The following is a 21840-nucleotide window of genomic DNA, read 5'->3' on the forward strand; positions in this document are numbered from 1 at the left end:
TTATTTGTGGGGCATAGGAATTCATTCATTATTATTTTTCAAAATATAGTCCGGCCCCCCACATGGTCTGAGAGACGGTGGACCGGCCCACGGCTGAAAAAGGTTGCTGATCCCTGGCATAAACAACCAAAGGTACTGTATTGAGGGCTTCAATTCAATCAAATTACTGTTTCTCCTTTCTGTGCTGACTTTCTTTTTAACAAAAATTGTTAAAAAATTGCTTCAGGCTGTTTTATGGGAAGCTATACAAAAATTAAATAAATAAACTAATATGAAAAATGAAGGGAGGTGGATCATAGCAAATGTTCCCTTCACTGTTAATGTGGAGGGCAGGATCACACCATTATACTGACAAAAGCGGGCACAAGAGAAAAACATTGATAAATTTGTAAGGATAAGTGGAAAATCAGTTTTGGAACTGAAGACACAAGAAGACATGCTATTGGATTCTCTTACAGGGTAGACCTACTCAGAATGTCGCATGACAAAAAGCAAAATACTATAGATAATATGAATGGTAAAAATATACGATAATGGTGGGGATTTTTAAAAGCATTACATAAAACTCAAAAAGGCACAGTGACTCAGAGCAGAGGAAAAACTACAAGAACACTCTGAAAGTCCCTAAAAGTTTCATGCAAAATACTAGAAGAATTCAGAGGCTGACTGATGACCAATTACTTAGTCCTGTCTGCAGTGCTACGGGACGCGGGTGGCGCTGTGGTTTAAACCACAGAGCCTAGGGCTTGCCGATCAGAAGGTCGGCGGTTCGAATCCCTGTGACGGGGTGAGCTCCCGTTGCTCGGTCCCAGCTCCTGCCAACCTAGTAGTTCGGAAGCACGTCAAAGTGCAAGTAGATAAATAGGTACCGCTGCAGTGGGAAGGTAAACGACGTTTCCATGTGCTGCTCTGGTTCGCCAGAAGCGGTTTTGTCATGCTGGCCACATGACCTGGAAGCTGTATGCCGGCTCCCTCGGCCAATAACGCGAGATGAGTGCCGCAACTCCAGAGTCGGTCACAACTGGACCTAAATGCCTTTACCGTTACCTTTATCTATACAAATAAAGTCAGTGCTTGGAAATGCTCCTTACACAGCATGCCCTTCTGTCATGTGCCTGAATTTATCTGGCACCAGGTTACTTACTAAATGGAATGATCAGTATCCTATCACATGCTTTGGTCATCAAATGCAACAACTTTCATCCTTTGTTCTTCACCAGATAATCTCCCAAAATATGATCCATATGAACAAGGAACAGGAAGCAGTTTCTTGGAACAGAGAACCACTGCAAAGTATGGAGCAGACAGAGGGCAAGTATAGCTGCAGCAGTTCGCAGAAAGGAAAGGGTAAGCTTCCTTAAGCAAACAAACCCTTCCCTGCCCCCAGCCTCACAGTACAAACTAGGCAAAGTCTCCTCTAATGTTCCAGATGATGCTGTTTTCCTGTGGCTATTGAAAACTGATTTAGCATAACTACCCCAGTGAAGCAGATGGGATTGAATGATAAAGCTCAAGGTGCAGTGAGGGGATGCAGCTGCGAGCTGAAACAATCCCTGATGAAATTGTGTTGCTGTTGTTGCACAGGAGTGTGGGGAGAAGAGAGACAGAAAATATGTAAGTGGAACTGGCATAAGATACAGCCTCTCCCTTCTTACTATATAAAGATGCATGTAAATAAAATCAGGGATAAAAAATTTAAACTTTTTAATAGTTTATGCTTTGGCTAAGGTTCATTAAACCAGCTAATGATTTTGTGTCTATTTTGGCTAACTTTTCTCCTTTTTTAACCCATTACCTACTCCAGGGTGGCCAGCATGGTGCCCTACAGAATTTGCTGGATTCACACTCCAATCACCTCTGGCCACTGGTCAACTGGCTGAGTCTGATTGGAGTAGAAATTCAACATATATTCAGAGGGTGGGGGGTGGGATATACATAAGGGTCTGGTGGATTCTGTTTCAGTGTATCTGACGAAGTGTGCATGCACACGAAAGCTCATACCAAAATAAAAACTTAAGTTGGTCTTTAAGGTGCTACTGAAGGAATTTTTTTATTTTGCTTCGACTCAGACCAACACGGCTACCTACCTGTAACTATTCACTTCCCATGATCACTAAGAGAGAGAACATCCCCTCCCACCCTGGTGGAATGTGAATCTGGGAGCGACAAGATTAGGACAAGGATGAGGGCTCGCTCATGTCTCACTGGAGTGGTGGTGGAGGGAAATATTTCTCTTCACTCCTGCAATTGTGCTGAGATAAGAGTGGCAAATCCCAGCATGATTTCAAGGATTAAAATATTCCCTCTCTAAAGGACAGGAGTGGCAGAAGCAGTCACACAAGCAAAGGAATAATAGGGTTGGGAAGGGAAGCATCTTTTAGCCATTGGTTGGCATTGGTGCCCCAACCAGCTAGCTGGTGAAAGGTCCTATTTTTAGATAGATGTGCAAATGTTTGGTATAATTTCAGTGCAAGTTTGCATCTAGGATCAGGATTCTTGATGTGCTAATGTTTCACATGTGGGAACTAGTGACTGGCTGGCAGGACCGTCTTAAGCATATCCGGCGCCGTGGTGCAAAGCTCCCTCCACCGCCACCCCCCCCCCCATTTCCCAGAGTTTTTTAGGAAGGACAGCGCTGCCGGCAGTGCTGGAGGAGGCGGGCAGCAGCTGGAGGGCAGCTCCTCCAACGGGGAAGAGGTGGAGGCTGGCTGCGGCGCCTTCCGGCTCAGCTGGCCGCTTCATGCCACGGTGGCCCCAGCAGATGGAGGCTCCGGGCGCAGTGCTGCTTCGGCGCAGCATCTTGGAGGTGGGCGAGGGCAGTGAGCTGATGCCGGTGGTACAGTTCCACGATGCCGCAACAGGCTTCTATAAGCGCATCAGAGCTTCCATTTCCTCTCCTGTCCCCCATGTAGCCTCAAAATCAGTTTGAGGGCTGGGAGACCCTCCCAAGTGGATTTTGGTGCTGCAGAGGGGAGGAGCGGGAAATGGAAGTCATGTTGCACCAGCAAATGGAAGTCATGTTGCACCAGCAAAGCTATGCACCTGGAGCATGAAAAACCAACTCCTGCTCTCAGACGAAGCACTAAAAAACCCAGAAAATTTTGAAAAGTCAGGACATTTCTAATAAAAATGAAAAATGAAAGTGGACTAGAGCACTAGTGGTCAAGATGCAAAGCTGCACAATGCTGTTGTGGACATTTAACTTTTCATATTTGAGACTGGCCCACTTGCATTCAAATGATTTTTTAGAGAACTATGAATGTCCCACCACCTATTATAAGCATTTGGCGATATGTAGCGAACAGGTGTGGGGTGAAAACCTAAAATGCATTTGGTTATAGCTACTTTCAGGAGTCCTAAGTGTTTGTAGGTTTCAACAAAAAGTTTCAGATTTTTCTTTCTTTTCTTTTTTTTAGTTTTCAGATTTTTCAAAAACAGGGTTGCAGTGATTAGAACTTTGCCTGATGGCACTTTTATTCTCTCTTTTTTTATGTTGCAGCCTAGTGTCTAGACTCAAAACAGTGAGAAGTTCTCTCTAACTCCAGCCTGTGGTTTCAGTGTGTTCAGCATGAAAACTGTGCATGTCAGCATTCTTCTAGCTGGCTCCATGTGATTTAATTTAAGCCAACCACAGAATGACTGTGCTAGCTTTCTAAGATGCCACAGCATGCAAGCTGGGGGTGGGGTGGGGGACTGAACAGAAGCAATGCACACCAGATGTTAGAACAGAACACCTAAAATTATTTATCCAGATTTAGCAGACAAGAGAAAGAATCTTCATTCCACGCTAAAAAATGTTTGCGTTTAATCCAAGAAACAAGCATGCTTAAACTCAGTTTGTAGAAAACATACCACATCTCTTTCTCCTCATCCCTTTGTTACAATATGCTGTATTCTAGATGAGAGTTCCTGCTTTTCAATGGGACTTATTTTCCTGCACAACTAGAAATTATTTGCTTCCTCCTACTTTATATTATTATGCCCACTTGACTGAACTCAATTTCCAGGCCAGGGACAAGCAAAGAAATTTCAAAGCTCCAAAGAAATCACATTTATTTCCTACGAATGCATTTGCTCCCTTTGGTATAGTGCAGTGGTAGGGAAATTGTGGGTCATGGGCCTAATCGTAGAGCTGGAAGGGACCTACAAGGGTCATCTAGCCAACCCCTAGCCAGGCCATTTGGGGCAAACCACAGTTACCTCTCCTGCTCATGACATCATCTATGGTGTTAGGCATGGTCAAGTTCAAGACACAGCCGCAAAGGAAAAATCTCCTTTCCAACCAAGCCATATCTACAAAGGAAGAAAGGCACTGGCAATCTAATTTAATTGTCAAATTTTCTTTTTTCAAAAACCTACCATTTACCTAGCAAAATATAGAAGTGGCTTATTAATCCACTTTTAGTCCTCATGATAAAGCAGTATTTGTTCACCATTTCAGAAGCCCACTGTACTTCCTCCTACCCTAACTTTAGCATTGCTTCCCAGCAACAATGGGGGGGGGAGTCTCCCTCCTGCTTCCATCCCACCAACAATCCACTTCCCTGATAGTTGCAACCCAATGAAGAAATCAACTGACTGAAACACTTGATAAAAACATGACATGAACTTGATCAAAGTCGCACAGTACTGAGCCAACCACTCCCAATTCATTCCAATGATACCTATAACGGTGAAGTATCTGCTCAGCTACAACAAATGTCTCACTCAAAGTATGATTTAAAGCCACACCCCAAATGCAGCCAATAAGCAGATAGGTGGTACCTGCCAAACCTCATTTGGCCAGTCGCATCTTTACCTGTCCCACACCCTATGTTGTAGATGGACCAATTGGGGAAGTCCGGTAGGCCTAATTATGCCCACAGGCTGGAGGTTCTTCAATAAGGTAGGGGTATCACAGATCTGCTTATCAGGTTAGCAGACTGCATTGCTCTCTTCCCCAGTGAATTAGTTAATTATGGCTGCTTCTGCTATTTGCATACAATCTAGTTCATTTTTCCTAATTAAAATGGATGTGGCACTTTGTGCAACAAAGTAAGACTTTTTGCATAAGGAAAAGGTGTGAGATAACAGCTGTTTGCCACAGCATCATATAACTTCCCTGCAAACAAATTGAAATGAGTAAGCAGTGGGTGTCATATAATGTCCCCTCAAACTGTGCAAGCCAATCACGATGAATGCTCAATAAAATACATTGTCAGAAAGCAGACTTCATTTCAAGGCAACACAGTTAACTAGTTACACTCTTTCACTTGCATTAACAAATCTGAGTTCTGTACCAGACTTACCGGTATAGTACAGTGGTACCTCTGGTTACGAACGGGATCCGTTCCGGAGGCCCGTCTGTATCCCCCCCAAAATGCAGCTAGAGCGCCACTTCTGCGAAGGCGTGTGGTGCAATTTGGTGCTTCTGCACAGGCACAAAGTGTGATTTAGCGTTTCTGCGCATGCACAAACAACGAAACCCAGAAGTAACCTGTTCCGGTACTTCCGGGTTGCCATGGGACGCAACCTGAAAAGACGCAACATGAAGCGGACGTAACACGAGGTATGACTGTATGCACAATGGGTTTCAGCTGCAAAAATCAAATCTATAAGCATCAATGAAGGAGTAAAATGAAATTGCATTCTGTGTTACACTTTGTGTACATTTGACTGCAACCATGGTCTTTATGCTCTAAAAACAGCATCCAAACATGCCCATGTACCACTAACAATTACCTTCTGGGCTTTTACTGAAAGAGGAAAGAAAACAAAGGGTCCCTTATCAAGCAATAACAACATTCAGGATGACAATACCCAAAGGGGCAAAGGCTAGCAGCTGTTAAAAATTAAATAAACAGAACTTCCCTTAATTCTCAATGTATGTGATGCAATTACTGTAAACTTATTTTCACAAAATAAGCTCCTTACCATTATATGTAAATATTTATGCATGGGCTGTAGGTGACAGTTTGGGCTAAGAGTTTCCTCATTTGCTTGTGACATTCTCTACATGAAGCATATTCCCTTCTGACACCCACTCAGTCAGAAGCAAGAAGCTCTATCTATTTTGATCTTTCAAAACAGAATCAGCATAAGACCATTGTCATGCAAAGGAGGCTTAAAAATAAATAAAGCAATACTGCTTTTGTATTCATAGTGTGGTTGCCACACTAGATATGATGTAGTAAGCTTACAGGTGCTATGCAAAGTAGGTTCTGCAGGATACAGCACATCCTTTGAACTTGTGCGGAATTTAAGTGCTGTCAAAGGTCTCCAAAGTTCCTGGATTTACATACAAAGAAGCTAAGCACTGTTTAAAAAATTAACTTGCAACTTAGCAGGTCACAAGCAAATTGTGTCTGAAAACAAATTGTACATTAATGCAAAACTGAAGTTTGCAGTGTTAACTCTCAGGCTCAGCTTTTGATATTGCATATCTAGTAGGCAGTTTGAGAAGAGAAAGACAAAATGGGTTTGCCTTCTGTTACACTGCTAAACATTACTTGCAGTCAATTCATGCTTTGTTGTTACAGGAAGTAAGTGAAGTAATTATGTAATATGCAACTAAGTAATGTACGCTGTCATGTAGAAATGGGAGGGGGGGAAGTGGTCCTAGTCCTCACATATGGGTCTAATTTCCTTTGTTTTAACATTCAGTCTTCCCTACCATCCATATAAGATGTAGAAGACTATTCTCTGCAAATGATGGCATTTTGTTATTTCTTACCCAAGAATACCACAATACCAACAAAAAGCAAAAATATTACAGAATAAGAGGAAGAGGATCCACCTTCACCACAGAGGCATCTGCACGCTTCATGAGGGCAGCCCAATAGCACATTCTCACATTTTGAGAATTTTGCCTCACCTACAGGCCACAGAAGAGGCTTCAACCACATTCATTCTTCTTCCACAGGTTCACATAAAGGAAGTCTTAGGCTATAGCACAAAATCTAGGAAGCATGCAGAGATCACCTCCAGGCTAAAGCTGAGGTATTGTCTGAAGAAGTGGGAGGAAGAACCTGATTGTTCATGAAGCCATATTTTTCAGGTCACAACAACCACACAAATTGCAGCAATGGTGTGGCCAGTGTTCACACAGAAAATCTGGTTCTCACAATCATTCACTATGCACTCCAAACGTTCCCAAAATGCCCACATGGGGCCTATATTTGTTTGAACAGGGCCCTAGTATTGATCCAAAATGTCAAGGCTCCCAAAACTTGCTATCTCATGTCATAGTAGGCCTTTTTACTCAGGATGTAAAATTTGTAAGCATCCCTATTGTATGCAACAGGCTCATCGGAATTTACACACCACCAATACCAGACATTCTTGGCAGACACCAGCAAAAAGCATAGTCATGCAGCAGTAGTTCTAGTAGCTTCCCTAATGGGACTGTAACATAGAAGTGGCAGCCTTAAGAAATTAAAATGAAGTTTCCAGTGCAGCATAAATCCAGAGTCAAACTACGAACACGTCACTTAGTGCCTGTTATTCCATATGCAATCTAGGAAATGCCACAGCAAGATTTGCATCTTTACCCCAGTGAGTAGTCAAATTCTGTACAAGTTTGCTGGTTCTTAAATATATGTGACTATCAGGCATAACATTTATAGATGCCCAGATGAACAGAAAAAAATACTATTTTGTGTTCATAAACAGATTGCACCACTTTTGTCTCCACAGCTTGCCTTACATTTCCATATCCATACCTACCATTATCATCATCAATTTTATTTACCTACCAATTCCACCACTATCCTGGTATACTCTAACGCTGACCAACAAAAAGCAAATGAACTAGGTAAAACTGACTGATCCACATCAATTCAAGATCAAAGATAGTTGACCTCCAAGCCCAAACTGAGTACTGTACTGTACTGTAAATTTGTTCTACTTCCTGTAGGGCAATCCCATGGCTCATTGGTTACCACAGTGAAGTTACCGTAGTTCATTCTTACTATCTTAAACTGAACTATGTCAAATAAATTAATATGTGTTGTAACTTTACCCCTCTGCAGCTTCAATACCTTTTTTTTTAATGCCACACATTAACCAATAATAGTGATCACATTTATTCTCCTCTTGCCTCTGCCCCAATAAGCTTCTGCACTGTTGGCAAATTATTCTCAGTCTACCTTCTACCTCCTCTTTCTTTATCCATCTTGTCTATTCAGACTGCACATTTTTGAGGAAGTGACTACTGTACGTTGTATTCCCTTTCCACATATTATCTGGGTCAGATCTCAGTTGAAGCTTGCGGACTCCATTATAACAATAATGCAATGAAACAAAAAGGTGCCTTGTATATTTTCCTTAACTTGAAAATGCATCTGAATACTTCCCTCACTCCAACCTTCTTCAGAAAGGGAGGCCTAATTAGATGGGAAAGCAGTTTCTAAATTGCCAGTTGTTTTTGTTTGTGTACTGTAATTTCATACTTCCTTGCTACACTGGGCCACAAGAGCGTGACACAATGGGCAAAGAGACTAAGAGTGACCCTGTCTGTCTGTCAACACCACTGCATACTTCTAAATGAACTTTCTAATCCAGTTCCAACTTCTGCTTCACACAAACCTGCCAACATTCACCGGACTCAAATCACAGCTATGCAGTAGTGGTGTCTTCCTGTTACCAGTACCGTAAGTAAAAAACATCCCCCCCACAGGAAGCACACACTCCCATCAACAAGGCCACCAGGTTATCAGCATTATTTTGTCACCAGTGTTGTTGAAGCCAGATTCCCACGCAAGCCGCAGACAGAGGAATCCAGGTTATGATTAAGCAGAAAATCTGTGCAGAAAAATGCCTCTGCAGATAAGCCAAAAGGGACATCAAAGTCATATATATGGAAGAAAATACACTGCTTTTTGTACATTTTATAGAATGTAATTTGCATTTGGGGCCAATTCATTGACAGCATAATAAATGAATTATACTCGTTAGGGTCATCTGAATATTTTAGATGCAAATGATGGAAATTCAGTGTGGAGAAAGTAAAAGCAAAATGCCAGAGCCCACTACTGAAGATGGCCTCTTTAAAAATGTTTCTAATGGCCCATAATTTCAAGAGATGCACTGAGTGACGTGGCTGCAAATGCCACATCAATATTTACAGAATACCTCTAGACCCCAATGTAGGATCCAGAGGCATTTTGGGAGCTATAGCAGCCTCACCAGGTGCTTCCTATCAGAATGCTGGGTTGGGTGCCATTGCTCATCTCCACTGCTGCTGGATGTGTACTGCCACCCATCCTCCTACCACGTGTTAAGTTCATAGGGCCCACCAGGGTGGCAGCCAGAAGTGCAGCACTGTTGTGGCGCCTCTCAAACATGGCGCTGATCCTGCAACTATGTGTATTATAGCCACATGCTCTGAAGTACTCCAAGAAGATTAATGTGTGCCCCCTTCTCCATTGATTGTATTTTTTTATGTACAGTAATACCCATGGCATCAAATGTGGTCCATTCATTCATCTTGCAACAGCCTTGCAGCAAGGAGGCAACCAGGGATTTTCACACAGTTAACTGGCAGAAGTTGAAGGGAACACCCAATACAAGCAGTTCATAGTAAAGGCAAAGGCATGGATGTGTAAACCAGCACCTGAGATGGAAAACACAAGGGCAGTCATCCAGCAAACAATTCCAAAAAGAGAATGATGAAAGGACAAGGAAGACAGAGATTCATATCACTGATCATCACCATCCACCTCTAAACCACTATCCAGTGGTGCACACCTACCTTCCACTTGGCAATCATTATTAGACAGGAGTGCCTGGCATGCTCTAGTCCATAGGGTCACGAAGAGTCAGAAACGACTAAACAACAACAACAGCAACTTCCCTTACAATATCCCTTACAAGGAATATCCCTTACAAAGGAAGTGCTACCTCAGGAGAGACCACTTCAAATGAACAAATGCACGTTTGTGGCATAAAAAAGAGAGATTTGGAAATCCCCTTCTAGTTTTATAGATCATGGTCATATAATTGGGTTATGCAGATGGATATGATTCACTTCCATAACACTTTCATGCACTTTATGTACAGAAGTTTATTTCCTGAAAGGAAGACCATGTTCAGTGAAGCCATGTGGTAATATCTCCATCGCTCCCCTTTCTAGATACAGCAATCCTCTCTTGGGGAAGGAACCATCCTAGAAAGATTAAGAGAAGGCCCTATTCTGAAAATGTTTATGTTTTCATAGTAACAATAATTCAAGAGAAAGGGTTTTTATTCCTCCTCAGAGAAAACTCTTTGTTTACACCTCAGTAACCTCTCTCAAAAAGGACAGTAAAAGCATTACATAGCATTGGGGGGGGGGGGGGGGTTGCATGCAAAATCCATGAGAACATCACCAAAGTTAACACATTTGCTTCAGGAATTTCCCGAATTCTATTGTCATGTTAAACTTGCAGCTGCAAAGTGCTTTCCTCAAGGAATGTTTAAGTTCTGTTAGAATTCTAAAAAAATCCAAAATGGAGATAACACAAAATGAAATGCATTTATCTCCAATGCATGCTCTGTAAGCAGAAATGAGCTTGTTATAACGGAATACACTCAGTTCAAACCCTCCAACCCAAAGGGACGGAGTTACTCACACATTTACTAAAATCAGTGGGATTTAAAAGTGCCTAGATCAGGCATGTCAAACCTGCGGCCCTCCAGATGTTTTGGCCTACAACTCCCATGATCCCTAGCTAGCAGGACCAGTGGTTGGGGAAGATGGGAATTGTAGTCCAAAACATCTGGAGGGCCGCAGGTTTGACATGCCTGGCCTAGATTGTGCCCCAGACAATCATCACTGCTTATACCGATCTACAATAGCAAGATTATGCTAGTTACATGGAATATTTTTAAATATTCACCATACATTTGACATGAGATCATGTTCATAAATTTTAAAACACAAGAATATGAATGCCCAGTTATTAAATCTTTCCATGTTTTGTTCTCCATTTTAATTTGTTTTAAATTTGGTGTTAAATATAATGAAAAAGAGGAAAGCAGCAAATATTAAACATAACAGCATATTAGACTCATGTCAACAAAGGGCCTCTTTAAAACAGCTCAACTACTACCAGCAAAAAAAAGTCTGGAGCGAGGAAGTTCAGAAACACGTGAGAAAGTAAGCAACCTCTGAAAACACTGAAGATAAGGGACTGAGCCATCACACTGATCTCTTCTTCCAAATGTATAATAAACATTGAAATTTAATGTTTTCACATTTAAAATCATGAGGTAGCAGACACACCCCTTGTAGTAATCATTATCCTCATCAGTAACTCAGTTTCAGCTGACCTGCTTCCAACATGAACAGACTGACAAGGCCCTGTTTGTTTACCCACCCCACCCCACCCCCCACCTCCCAAACTTAACAGGTTTGCATTTAGGTATCATTTACTGGCCAGCATAATAAAAGCCACTCTCTTTAACAAGCATGGAAATTTTTCCAACTGAAAATTTGGAAGGAGGAGGAGAGAGAGAAAAAAAGCAATTTGTGCAATGTTTGTGTGTGTGGCAACAGAAAAACAGCCCTCCTGCCAAGTACAATTAGCTCAGTGGTGCCTTTCTTTCCTAGCTTAAAAACTAAGCCATTACAGCCTGTTCAAACTGCACGTAGGTTAAAAACTCGGCTAGTTTAAAAAAAAAGCAGCGAAATTCTACCACTCCTGTGGCCAGGATCCATATGGTATTTGGGGGGGGGGAGATTACTGCAAAATTTGGGACTTGGTAACAAACAATTCTCTGTCAGGAAACGAGCAAACATGAGGGTGGGGGGCGCGGGGGGAGGAAGAATCCACCCAGAAGATGACGGCCATGAAGTTGTGTTTCCTAGTGGCTGTGTGCATTTCTTTTTGCTACAGGCAAGCTTGCTTGAGGTGGTTCTTGAGGGAGGAGATGTGGGATTGTGGAGGGGAAGGGAAGGGGAGGGGAGGCAGCCCTCTGTGTCAGAGCTTTCTCAGAGCTGTACAGGAAATGAGAAGTCAAACAAAGGGGCACTCTGTATTCTGTACTACAGGCACCCTTCCATCCCCGGAGCAGAGTAGTAAAAACTCTTCCTTTGTGCCCTTAAAGACAGTAGGCGACCCGAGAGAGAGACACACACACAAAACACGCACGCAACATGCCACCCTGCCACCCAGTCATTGTCACGCTACTACCCCCTTGCACTCCCGTGTAGAAGGAAAAGAGCGCACGAACAACATTTATTTTCGGGGGAGGGGGACATCTCACACGGGAAAACTTTCAAAACGACGAGACGGGCGTTAAACAAAAGTTCCTTCAAGCAAGCTACTTCCAAGTGATCAATGTCTCCCGGACAAAACACACAACGCCTGGCTTTAAAATGGGCGGGGGGGGGGAGGAGAAATAAGCATTTCCACGCAGAAAAGGCAAGCAAGCAAGCAAAAGATATCAGCACAAACTTACAAAGACATAACGCCGGAGCGCGGCGTGAATCTTAAGTTACCTTCATATTGGCGGAGAATGCCAATATTGTTGTTCATCTTGTCCAAGTACTGGTAGTTCAACAGGTCCATCTTCATAAATAGCATTTAGTGGGCTAGCAAAGAAGACCAGCTTGCTTGCTTCCGCCCTGAAACCCCCCCAAAGAAATCAGCGGCGAGAACACGGGGGAAATGCTGTTGCGAGTAGCTCCTGGCTCTTTCCCGAGTTCCACAAGCTCAAGGCCCAGCCTCCGACTAATCAAAACAAAGTATTTTTTTTATATTAAAAAAAACCCACACACAACCGAGTTAAAAAAAGGAAGGCAGGGGGGGGGAAATCCCCCTCAAAGGCTTCAGAAACGAAGACAGAGTTTGAAATGTATTGTGTCCAATTGCAATTAAAAATTGCTTACAGATCTGACGCCAAATTTCGGGCGGGGGAGGGGGAAACTGGAATGGCAAAGACTTCCTAGGACAAAGACATGCTAATTCTCCTCACAGCCCGCTGCAAGTTAACTGCACTGACATGCAGGCTATGCTTGGTATGACTCCTATGTAAACTGGCTTCCTCTTTCTAGCAGACGGAGATGACTGAGCATGCTCAGTGAATCCCTGGAGCTCTTCAAATGTCAGGGATATTTTCTGCACAAGATCAGTCTCTAAATGTATTGAGTGTTTGAAGGCAAGACGGGGAAGGAGGAGGAGCTGAAGACTGCACAGAAGTGGCCATGTCAGATTCTGCCCTTACTGGAAGCAGAGTTGTCGCTGCACAATTGAAAAAGAAATCGGCAGCAGCTCTTTGCTTAGAGCGCAAGCAACTTTTTTTTTCCCCTGAAAGGAGTTTTGAAATGGCTGGAGCAGAAGCCAAATTCCTCTTTTAATTTTCTCACTGTTTCAATTTAATTGTGCTTATAAACTTTTTGCAACTCCAAATTAATCTCCCATCAACTATGACAATGCGTTGTTTGTTTGTTTGTTTTTAAAAAGTTATGTCTTTGTTACCATTAGTTAAGCTGCCACCTGCACTTCACCCAGAAACACATCAAGAGAAATAATTATTGTCTTTCTATTGTGTATTCAGTAAATTGGTACATTTGAAATAGTCATAGAAACTTGTTTTTTTAAAAAAAATAGTTATAAAGGGGATATTTTAGTATCTAAGGGTTTTACTCTTTGCTTGTTCTCTGCCTTGAAAGAAACAAAAGGGATTTCTCCCTCCACTGCTCTTATTTCAGGATGTGGTTTGTTTTGCCACACTCCAAACCTTGAACCTAAACTTTCCTAGTTGTTTATACAGATGCAAGCGCATCATCCCACGAGGTAGTGCATCCATAACCAGTCATTATATAAATCCTGAGCCAATAAAATTCAATCCGTTGCTTCCTCCATAGCAGATCAATGCCTTAAAACTAAAAATTGGGGTTGGAGGGCAGGGTGGAGCCAGGCAGTGAGATATCCAATACTTTGACAATAATTTCCTCTGTGTTTTATGTACTTTTTCGTCAGGTACAATTTAAAATTATTTTAAGGAGCTGAAGGTTGCAATCCTAAGCATATTTGCTAGGATTTAATGGGACATTTTGAAGCAAGTATTGCTTAGGTGAAAGAGAATTAGATACCAACCAAGCTTCTACTTAGGCTGCCACTTAAGCCTACATTTTACAAGTCAAATTTCTTCATTTGATACACGTTCAAAGAGAATGTCACTGTAACCCAAAGGCAGTTTAAATTAAATGCCTCTCCCAAGTGTAAACTTCTTAAAACACAATGTTTTAACCAAACAATAGGAAGAGCTTCCTGTGCAGAAGGTGCTGGATTCTCCTTCATCGGAGGCTTGATGCCACATTGTGATGTTTATTTTATAAAGAAGATTGTCTAAATATGGTCTATTTTTCACGTTGCAGAAAGCATGGAAAGCTTCAGTCACGGAACTCCAGCCAGAAAGGATGCAGGAAGTCTATTCTGGGAGAGTGCTTCCCTGGTCCACATTTTGTGTGCCCCCTTTGATTGGCTTAGGAAAGGGGGCATTGCTGTTTACTTCCTTGCTCAGTACCCAGTTTCTAAATGTGGTCTCTGACCATGTCTGCTTGCACTGGAGACGGAAATTCACTGCAAAAACCTGGCAACATTCCTCCAGCTACATTGAGGGCACTGCATAGTTCTGGATGTGCTATGTAGCAGATTTTAGGTTAGTGGTAAACGATGCCATTATTTGAGAACCAGAGGCTTAGAAAGGAGATCAAGGAGGAGCATTAAGGCACTTTTCAAAAGGCTGCTAAAAAGCAGTGGAAAGGGTAGAAACAGCCAGTTATCGGAGTCCTTGAAGGAAAACAAGTAGTAATGTTAAAGTTGAAACGAGACAAATTTAGTCTGGATATCAAGGAATGCTTTCTAATTGCATGAAACAATTCAGCAATAAAACAAGTTTCTAGATAAACGGGATCTTCTGGCCTTGAAAAAAATTTTAAGGACATGGCATGAGCCAGTATTGCGTCTGGGAGTGCAAACTAAAATTCACTGTAATGCTTTGATCCTAGATTTAAAAGTCTTAAACCAGAATCGACCAATATTTATAGTCTTCCAAAAGAGAGGTGTGCAGAAATTTAGAGGAATATGACCAGCACATGGATTTTTTTGCTTCCCACCAGAAGGTATTTTAAGAATCCCCTACCCCCAGTAGCTTTTAAAATTCTCAAAGCTTATTTTTTTAAAAGATGGCAATATGTGGATTTAAGATAAAAATCTTTCAAAGGGGAAATGCTTCTGGTGAACAAACTCAGTTCTGCACTCCTTAAAGTTAAGAAAGATTGTTTTCTGCTGCTCCAGAGAAGCGGACACGGAGCAATGGATTCAAACTACAAGAAAGAAGATTCCACCTAAACATTAGGAAGAACTTCCTGACAGTAAGAGCTGTTTGGCAGTGGAATTTGCTACCAAGGAGTGTGATGGAGTCTCCTTCTTTGGAGGTCTTTAAGCAGAGGTTTGACAGGCATATGTCAGGAATGCTTTGATGGTGTTTCCTGCTTGGCAGGGGGTTGGACTGGATGGACCTTGTGGTCTCTTCCAACTCTATGATTCTATGAAATACAAGACTGCAATTAAGGTATCAAAAAAGAAATAACCTTAAAAAAGTGAAACTTGCAGACTACTGTTTACTTCCTAGTTTTCAAATAACATGTGTATCCAACCTTTTAATGCTATCTTCTGTTCCCAGTGCACTCATTTTACTTATTATTGTGTCTGTAGAAAAGTATCAAAAAGCCTTGTTCAATCTGTTCTCCATCCAAACTCCCTTACCAACCAGTCTAAAGAAATTAGATTTGTTTTGTCTGACGTATTATTATTATTAATTATATTATATTGTATTATATTATATTTATTATATTATATTGTAAGTAGCTCTGGCAGCATATGAGGGTATAGTAAATCATTAGGCTCTAGAAACACGGGTTCACACTAGAAGGTTGACTTCTTCATAAAAGCAACTAACTTTTACATAAAGGTCATTTATTTTGAGGGTCTCTTGATCGTTTGGTTATTCAATCATAGTTCTCTTATTGGGTTGTCTAAATTTGCATTTTCAGTTTAAAATTTACCACCTTCATAAAATCAACAAACCTAAGTTTCTTTCATTCTCTTTTTATTTCTAAAATTGTAGAGCATCTTCCAAACTAGTATCTCTATAAATTTTAGCTAACCTTTTTTGTGTACTCATGCTATTTCTTTGTGGACTTTGATAATAGCCTGTTTTCATTTGGTCTCCTAATAAGTTTTCATTTACTTTGGGACTACACCAGCGCCCCACCAGCATAAATGCATCCTCTACACTCTCAGCAGTTAAGTAGAAAGCAAAACTCTTACCAGTAGAAACAAACAATTGCAGCAAAACTGTTGGCTACTTCTACACCTTGCCTGGCAACTGGGACCCAAGAATCATCACACCAAGCACAGAACGCATCTCTACAGTACCCAGGTTGGGAAGGCACCAAAGATCAGCAATGTCAGACAAATCATGATAAAGACACACCATGTTAATAACATGAATTAAATCAACACCCCCACCCCACCCCTCAGTATCTCCCCTTCTTATGAAGCCTCCATGCTCCAATGACTCGAGGAACAGCAACTGACACCTGTTGCCACAAGCTTCATTAGGGTCCTCAGATAATCTCCTGACGGCAAAAACAAATAAAGCCACAGCACTCAGACAAGCATTTCCCCAGGAACAATGTTATGGGTGAGAAAAGAAAGGCGTGTGCTGTTCCAAACACAGCAACCAGCCCTGTCCATAGCCCAGTATATAGGACATTTGTCCAAAAAGCAAAAGCTACGCCCATCCCAGAGAAATGCTCAAGGCTTGCTGTGGTATCAGGCATTCCACACAGACAATGCTGTAATTGGTGTCTGCACAAGAGGAAAAAGCAATTTGCAAGCGAGAGGGAAGAGAGCCAATTGGACAAGGAAGAATGCACACTATGAAAGCAGGTCTAGTGACAGCATGGCAAGCTGGATGCTGGCACACAACCACGTAAATCCGAGCCAGTGTGGTATAGTGGTTAAGAGCGGTAGACTCATAATCTGGGGAACCGGGTTCGTGTCTCCGGTCCTCCACATGCAGCTGCTGGGTGACCTTGGGCTAGTCACACTTCTCTGAAGTCTCTCACTCAGCCCCACTCACCTCACAGAGTGTTTGTTGTGGGGGAGGAAGGGAAAGGAGAATGTTAGCCGCTTTGAGACTCCTTCGGGTAGTGATAAAGTGGGATATCAAATCCAAACTACTCTTCTTCTTCTTCTTCTTCTTCTTCTTCTTCTTCTTCTTCTTCTTCTTCTTCTTCTTCTTCACAGATTTAAATATGGCCCCCACAAGGGCAATGCCTACCATACATTCCAGTGGGGAGGGGGAAGAAACAGCAAGATTCAAACTGTGGCTCCCCACTCCACAAAGCAAGAAACGGATTGCACATACCTCACCCTTATGCACTTCAAGGACCCACAAGGTAGCAAACAACAAGTTCAGATTAAAACTAAAGCAACAGACAACAACAATACAAATGCTGTTTGGGGGGGAAAGGCACCATTTTCAAAGTGTATCCAATGTGAAACAACGTGCAAGAGTAAGAGCTTTTTCACAGGAGGGAGCATTACTACCAAAAAGTATAATGGTCGTTGTTCTCTAGGCTGCTTCTGAGCCCAATTCAAAGTGCTGTGTTGACATTGTCAACTCCTAAATGGTCTGAAGCACAGCATCTTTTAAGGATTCCACTCAGCCACCTGAATGTATTGCTCACTCTGGTTATTCTCTTTGTGTCAGCCTGCCACCTAAGGAGGGGGATTATAGACTGAATCCAGCCGTGGCTTAGCACAGACACAGCACCTGATTTTCACTAATCCACACTACCCACTAAGGGTTGGAGTACAGGATATGGCACAGGGAGCTGCAGTACAGGGGGGTTACAAGCAGAAGCATTTTCCACTGGTGCAGAGCTACTACTGGATGACCCAAGGGCCAGTTAGTAAAAGGCGAAAGATTTATACAATCTGAAGAGAAACCAGTTAGTAGCCTAGCAGTGGCATTTCTGAACACTCTTTAACAGCAGCGCCATACAGCATGTCCAGTGTGGCTATTACGAGGGCAAATGGGACAGAAAGTAGACACAATCATTCTATGAAAGGGCATAGGTGGCAGAATAATCTTAGGGGGGCTGGGGGGCACATTCCTGGCCACTGCCACCACCCAGACATCCAGGAGCAGCACTAGATGCAGGGGCACTGCAAGGGGGCAATGTCTAGTCTCACAGGCAAGAGGCAAGAGATACATTCACAAAGGCACCACCTTGGAGGCATAGCTCAGTGTAACAGGCTATGAGCTTCCAGAATAGGTTGTGGGGAGGGGAGAGCTGCACATCTATTTATCTGAGACAGGGCAGTGAGATATTGAATCACAGTGACTGACACATAGACCAATCCAGGTAATTGATGTCACACTCCAAGAGGCTGCTAATTCTCTCAGTACGAGTCACCTCATCCAATCACTCATCTGCCAACGTTCTGGAGCAAATTTGGCATAAGGTTGCTAGGGAGCATAAATGGAAATCTCTCCCCCTACTTTGGGCAGCAATTGTCAGTGATATGTTGCAGGGGGCAGGGGCAAGGCTGCAAGCAGCAGGAAAATTGCTTCCCTCACTACCTAACCTTAAGCCCCACTATATGAAATCCAGTATACCATACACACGCCAATAAACGTTATTGCAAAGAAGTTGTAAATTCCCTCTAAAAAGCACCTTTAACATTAAAAAAAAGTGCTTTGTCTGTTATTCCAAGGAAATGATTCCCACAGGCCTTATAAAATAATTCAGTAAGAATGTAACCAGTATGCATGAAGCACAGACTGGAATACAATCAGCACTAAGCATGTGTCATTGTGCAATGCGTTCTAGACATGAGAAAGACAAATACCAGGGTCTTTCATAATCTACATTTATTGATAATACTTACTCACGCTAGCCAGAAACTACCAAGTCTTTCATTTCAGGATGTTGGTTGTTGCTTTGCACTACTCTAGCGGGGGGGGGGGCTGTGGGTTAAACCACAGAGCCTAGGGCTTGCCGATCAGAAGGTCAGCGGTTTGAATCCCCGCGACAGGGTGAGCTCCCATTGCTCGGTCCCAGCTCCTGCCAACCTAGCAGTCTGAAAGCACGTCAAAATGCAAGTAGATAAATAGGAACTGCTACAGCGGGAAGGTAAACGCCGTTTCCGTGTGCTGCTCTGGTTCGCCAGAAGCGGCTTTGTCATGCTGGCCACATGACCCGGAAGCTATACGCCGGCTCCCTTAGCCAATAACGCGAGATGAGCACGCAACCCCAGAGTCGGTCACGACTGGACCTAATGGTCAGGGGTCCCTTTACCTTTACCTTACTCTAGCATTTAGAAATACTATAAATATTTTCAACAGCAAACACAAAAAAAGCCTCATGGCACCATAAAAGTATGATATGTTAGATTCTTTTGTCTTTAAAAAAAAACAAAAGTACCGTTTGCCAACTGTGTGTGACACATGGTGGGGGGGGGATGAATGCTAATGGCTATGTATGTGTGTATCACACACACACACACACACACACACACACACACACACACACGTTCCATTCAAATCAGACTTAAAAGAATGTGGGTTTCTTTCCCACTACAGGCATTACACAAGGCCACTATGGCTAAAAAGATAATTAGCAGTAACTGCTGCTGTGAATCGGCTGCTTTGTTCTTATCTTGCATACATTTCAGCTCTGATTAGTAATACTACAGACCTACTACTATCTCTTGCATTTTATGGCCTTTTGGATCCTTTGTTTACAATCTCTCTGTCTCTCTCTCTCTCTCTCACTAACCACTATGTAACTGCCAACTGAACATTATACATTATCAGATACATAAAGTGGCGCCTAGTTCATAAGAAAACTTATGCCACAAGTCTTTTGAGGTTCCAGAAAACTCTTCAGCCGCCCCTCTCCCCACTGTAACAAAGGAATTGTATGGGAATTCTAGGACACAGACAGACATCAATTTCCAGATATATATTTAATACAACACTGTCTCCTACAGGCAACTGGAAAAAACTGCAATTGCTTCCTTGGTTTTCGAGAACTAGTCTTTGTCCAGGAGCACTCTGTTAGATGTGTGGGCTTTGTGGGGAATGTGGGGAACAGGATTAGGTCATGGCTTTTCCCTCTGAGGAGGGAATGCACAACCCCACAACATCTGTGAGGCTCCGTGGAGACAGCCTTCAGTGGCATCAAGTCTCTGACAAGTCCCAGCTGCACTCAGCCTCCAATAGGCAATTTTCCATGGGGAAAGTTATGATACAGTATTGGGGTAGGACATCCACATGTTGCCATGCCCACATGTACTGCAGTGGAAGCATTCGAACTGGCCACCACACTGTCCAGAAAATTGGCATCCAATAGTGCTGCACCCAATCTAAGCTGGGAAGGCAACAAGAGAGGTTGCCTTGACAAGCAAAACCAGTACAGTGGTGCCTCGCTAGACGAATGCCCTGTAAGACAAATTTTTCGCTTAATAAAGAGATTTTTCGAGCAGAGGTTGCCTCGCAAGACGAATTCGTTTTGTGAAAAATTCATCTAGCCAATCGCGGTTTCCCATAGGAATGCATTGAAATTCAATTAATGTGTTCCTATGGGCAACAAATAAATAAATTCAATGCATTCCTATGGGATTCGCCAAACGAATTTTTCGTTATACGAATTGAACCGTGGAACGAATTAAATTCATCTAGCGAGGCACCACTGTAATATCACAACCTATGAAGACATGAAAACCAGGTAGTTTGTCTATCCTGTCTGATCCAAAAGCAGGGGTCACCCATGCTAGTGCTGGGTGATATATCGATACATCATCCAGGACGGTTTGAGGGCCAGAGTGTGATGGCGCTTTGACCCAGCAGTATATCGCAGGGGGTGTTTACCTGTGTGTTATCTTCTCCGGCTTCCTTCCTCTCTGCACTGGGTGCTGTTAACAGATTTATGGCTAAGGTTACATTTGAAACAGGGACACCCTGACTCTTAGCCAATGCACTTCATGTCAACAGAACATGTAACTGAACTATTACCTATAAAAGTGTACGGTATATATATAAGAAATTGTAGTTATCTGAAGCAGAAAGGCAATGCCTGTTACAGTAATCAGGTTAATTTTTTTCATTAACTTTTTTCCTACTCTTATTAAGAAGTTTTGTTAAACATATTATGCATAGCTGCCAAGTTTTCCCTTTTCTCGCGAGGAAGCCTATTCAGCATAAGGAAAAATCCCTTTTAAAAAGGGATAACTTGGCAGCTATGCATTATGGGGGCAAGGAATTAGAGCTTGCTCACAAACATTTAGATTAAGAAGATTAAGATAATACTTTTAAAAATAAGCTAACCCTCACAAAATAGTAATTCTGCCTGCAGTTGCAAGTGCAAGCAAAACTAAAAACCGTTTATCCTATAATATTCAAAAATTCAGCATAATAAGAGTGATGCTGACATCTACTAAATACAGCAAGCTTTGTTGCATGCCTCCTAGTTGTTGTTTTTTGTACACTTTTTCCAAACCTAGTGGTATATTTCAAGATTGCCTCCTCTAGCCATATATTTTTCTCCATTCAACTTCATTAGGAAACACTGCTTTTGCAAAATGAAGCCAGGGTATTGGTGCTGGTCCAAGGCATTTTGATGCCTGAAGCAGAGCCCAAACATTTCCCCATGCTGGGGTCAGCAATTCAAAACAAAGTATCGCAGCATTGCTTGGACACTAATTTCTATCTTCACCTGTAATAATACCCCCCCACACACACACACACATTTTAAAAGGGAATAGCACGTCAATCAAATCAGCCAAAGGCCTGGTT

At 42.4% G+C, this 21840-nt stretch overlaps 1 protein-coding gene across 3 annotated transcripts in view; it reads right to left on the reverse strand.

The window, feature by feature from the left end:
* The window catches only part of VGLL4 (vestigial like family member 4), a 106976-nt gene that overhangs the window by 61745 nt on the left and 23391 nt on the right, over window positions 1–21840 (reverse strand). Inside the window, exon 1 of one of the 3 annotated variants that reach the window (XM_088662208.1) lies at window positions 12461–13013. The exons of 1 other annotated variant lie outside the window; for it this stretch is intronic. Coding sequence is in view for 1 of the 2 variants with exons in the window: in XM_035106219.3 (XP_034962110.1) it covers window positions 12461–12545 (85 nt within the window). In the remaining variant the exon portion in view is untranslated. Of the gene's footprint in view, window positions 1–12460; window positions 13014–21840 lie in introns of those variants that run through there. One more of the 3 variants, XM_035106219.3, reaches the window with a different exon arrangement.

Source organism: Zootoca vivipara, chromosome 2 (assembly GCF_965207765.1).
Source record: "Zootoca vivipara chromosome 2, rZooViv2.hap1.1, whole genome shotgun sequence".
Taxonomy (NCBI): Eukaryota; Metazoa; Chordata; class Lepidosauria; order Squamata; family Lacertidae; genus Zootoca; species Zootoca vivipara.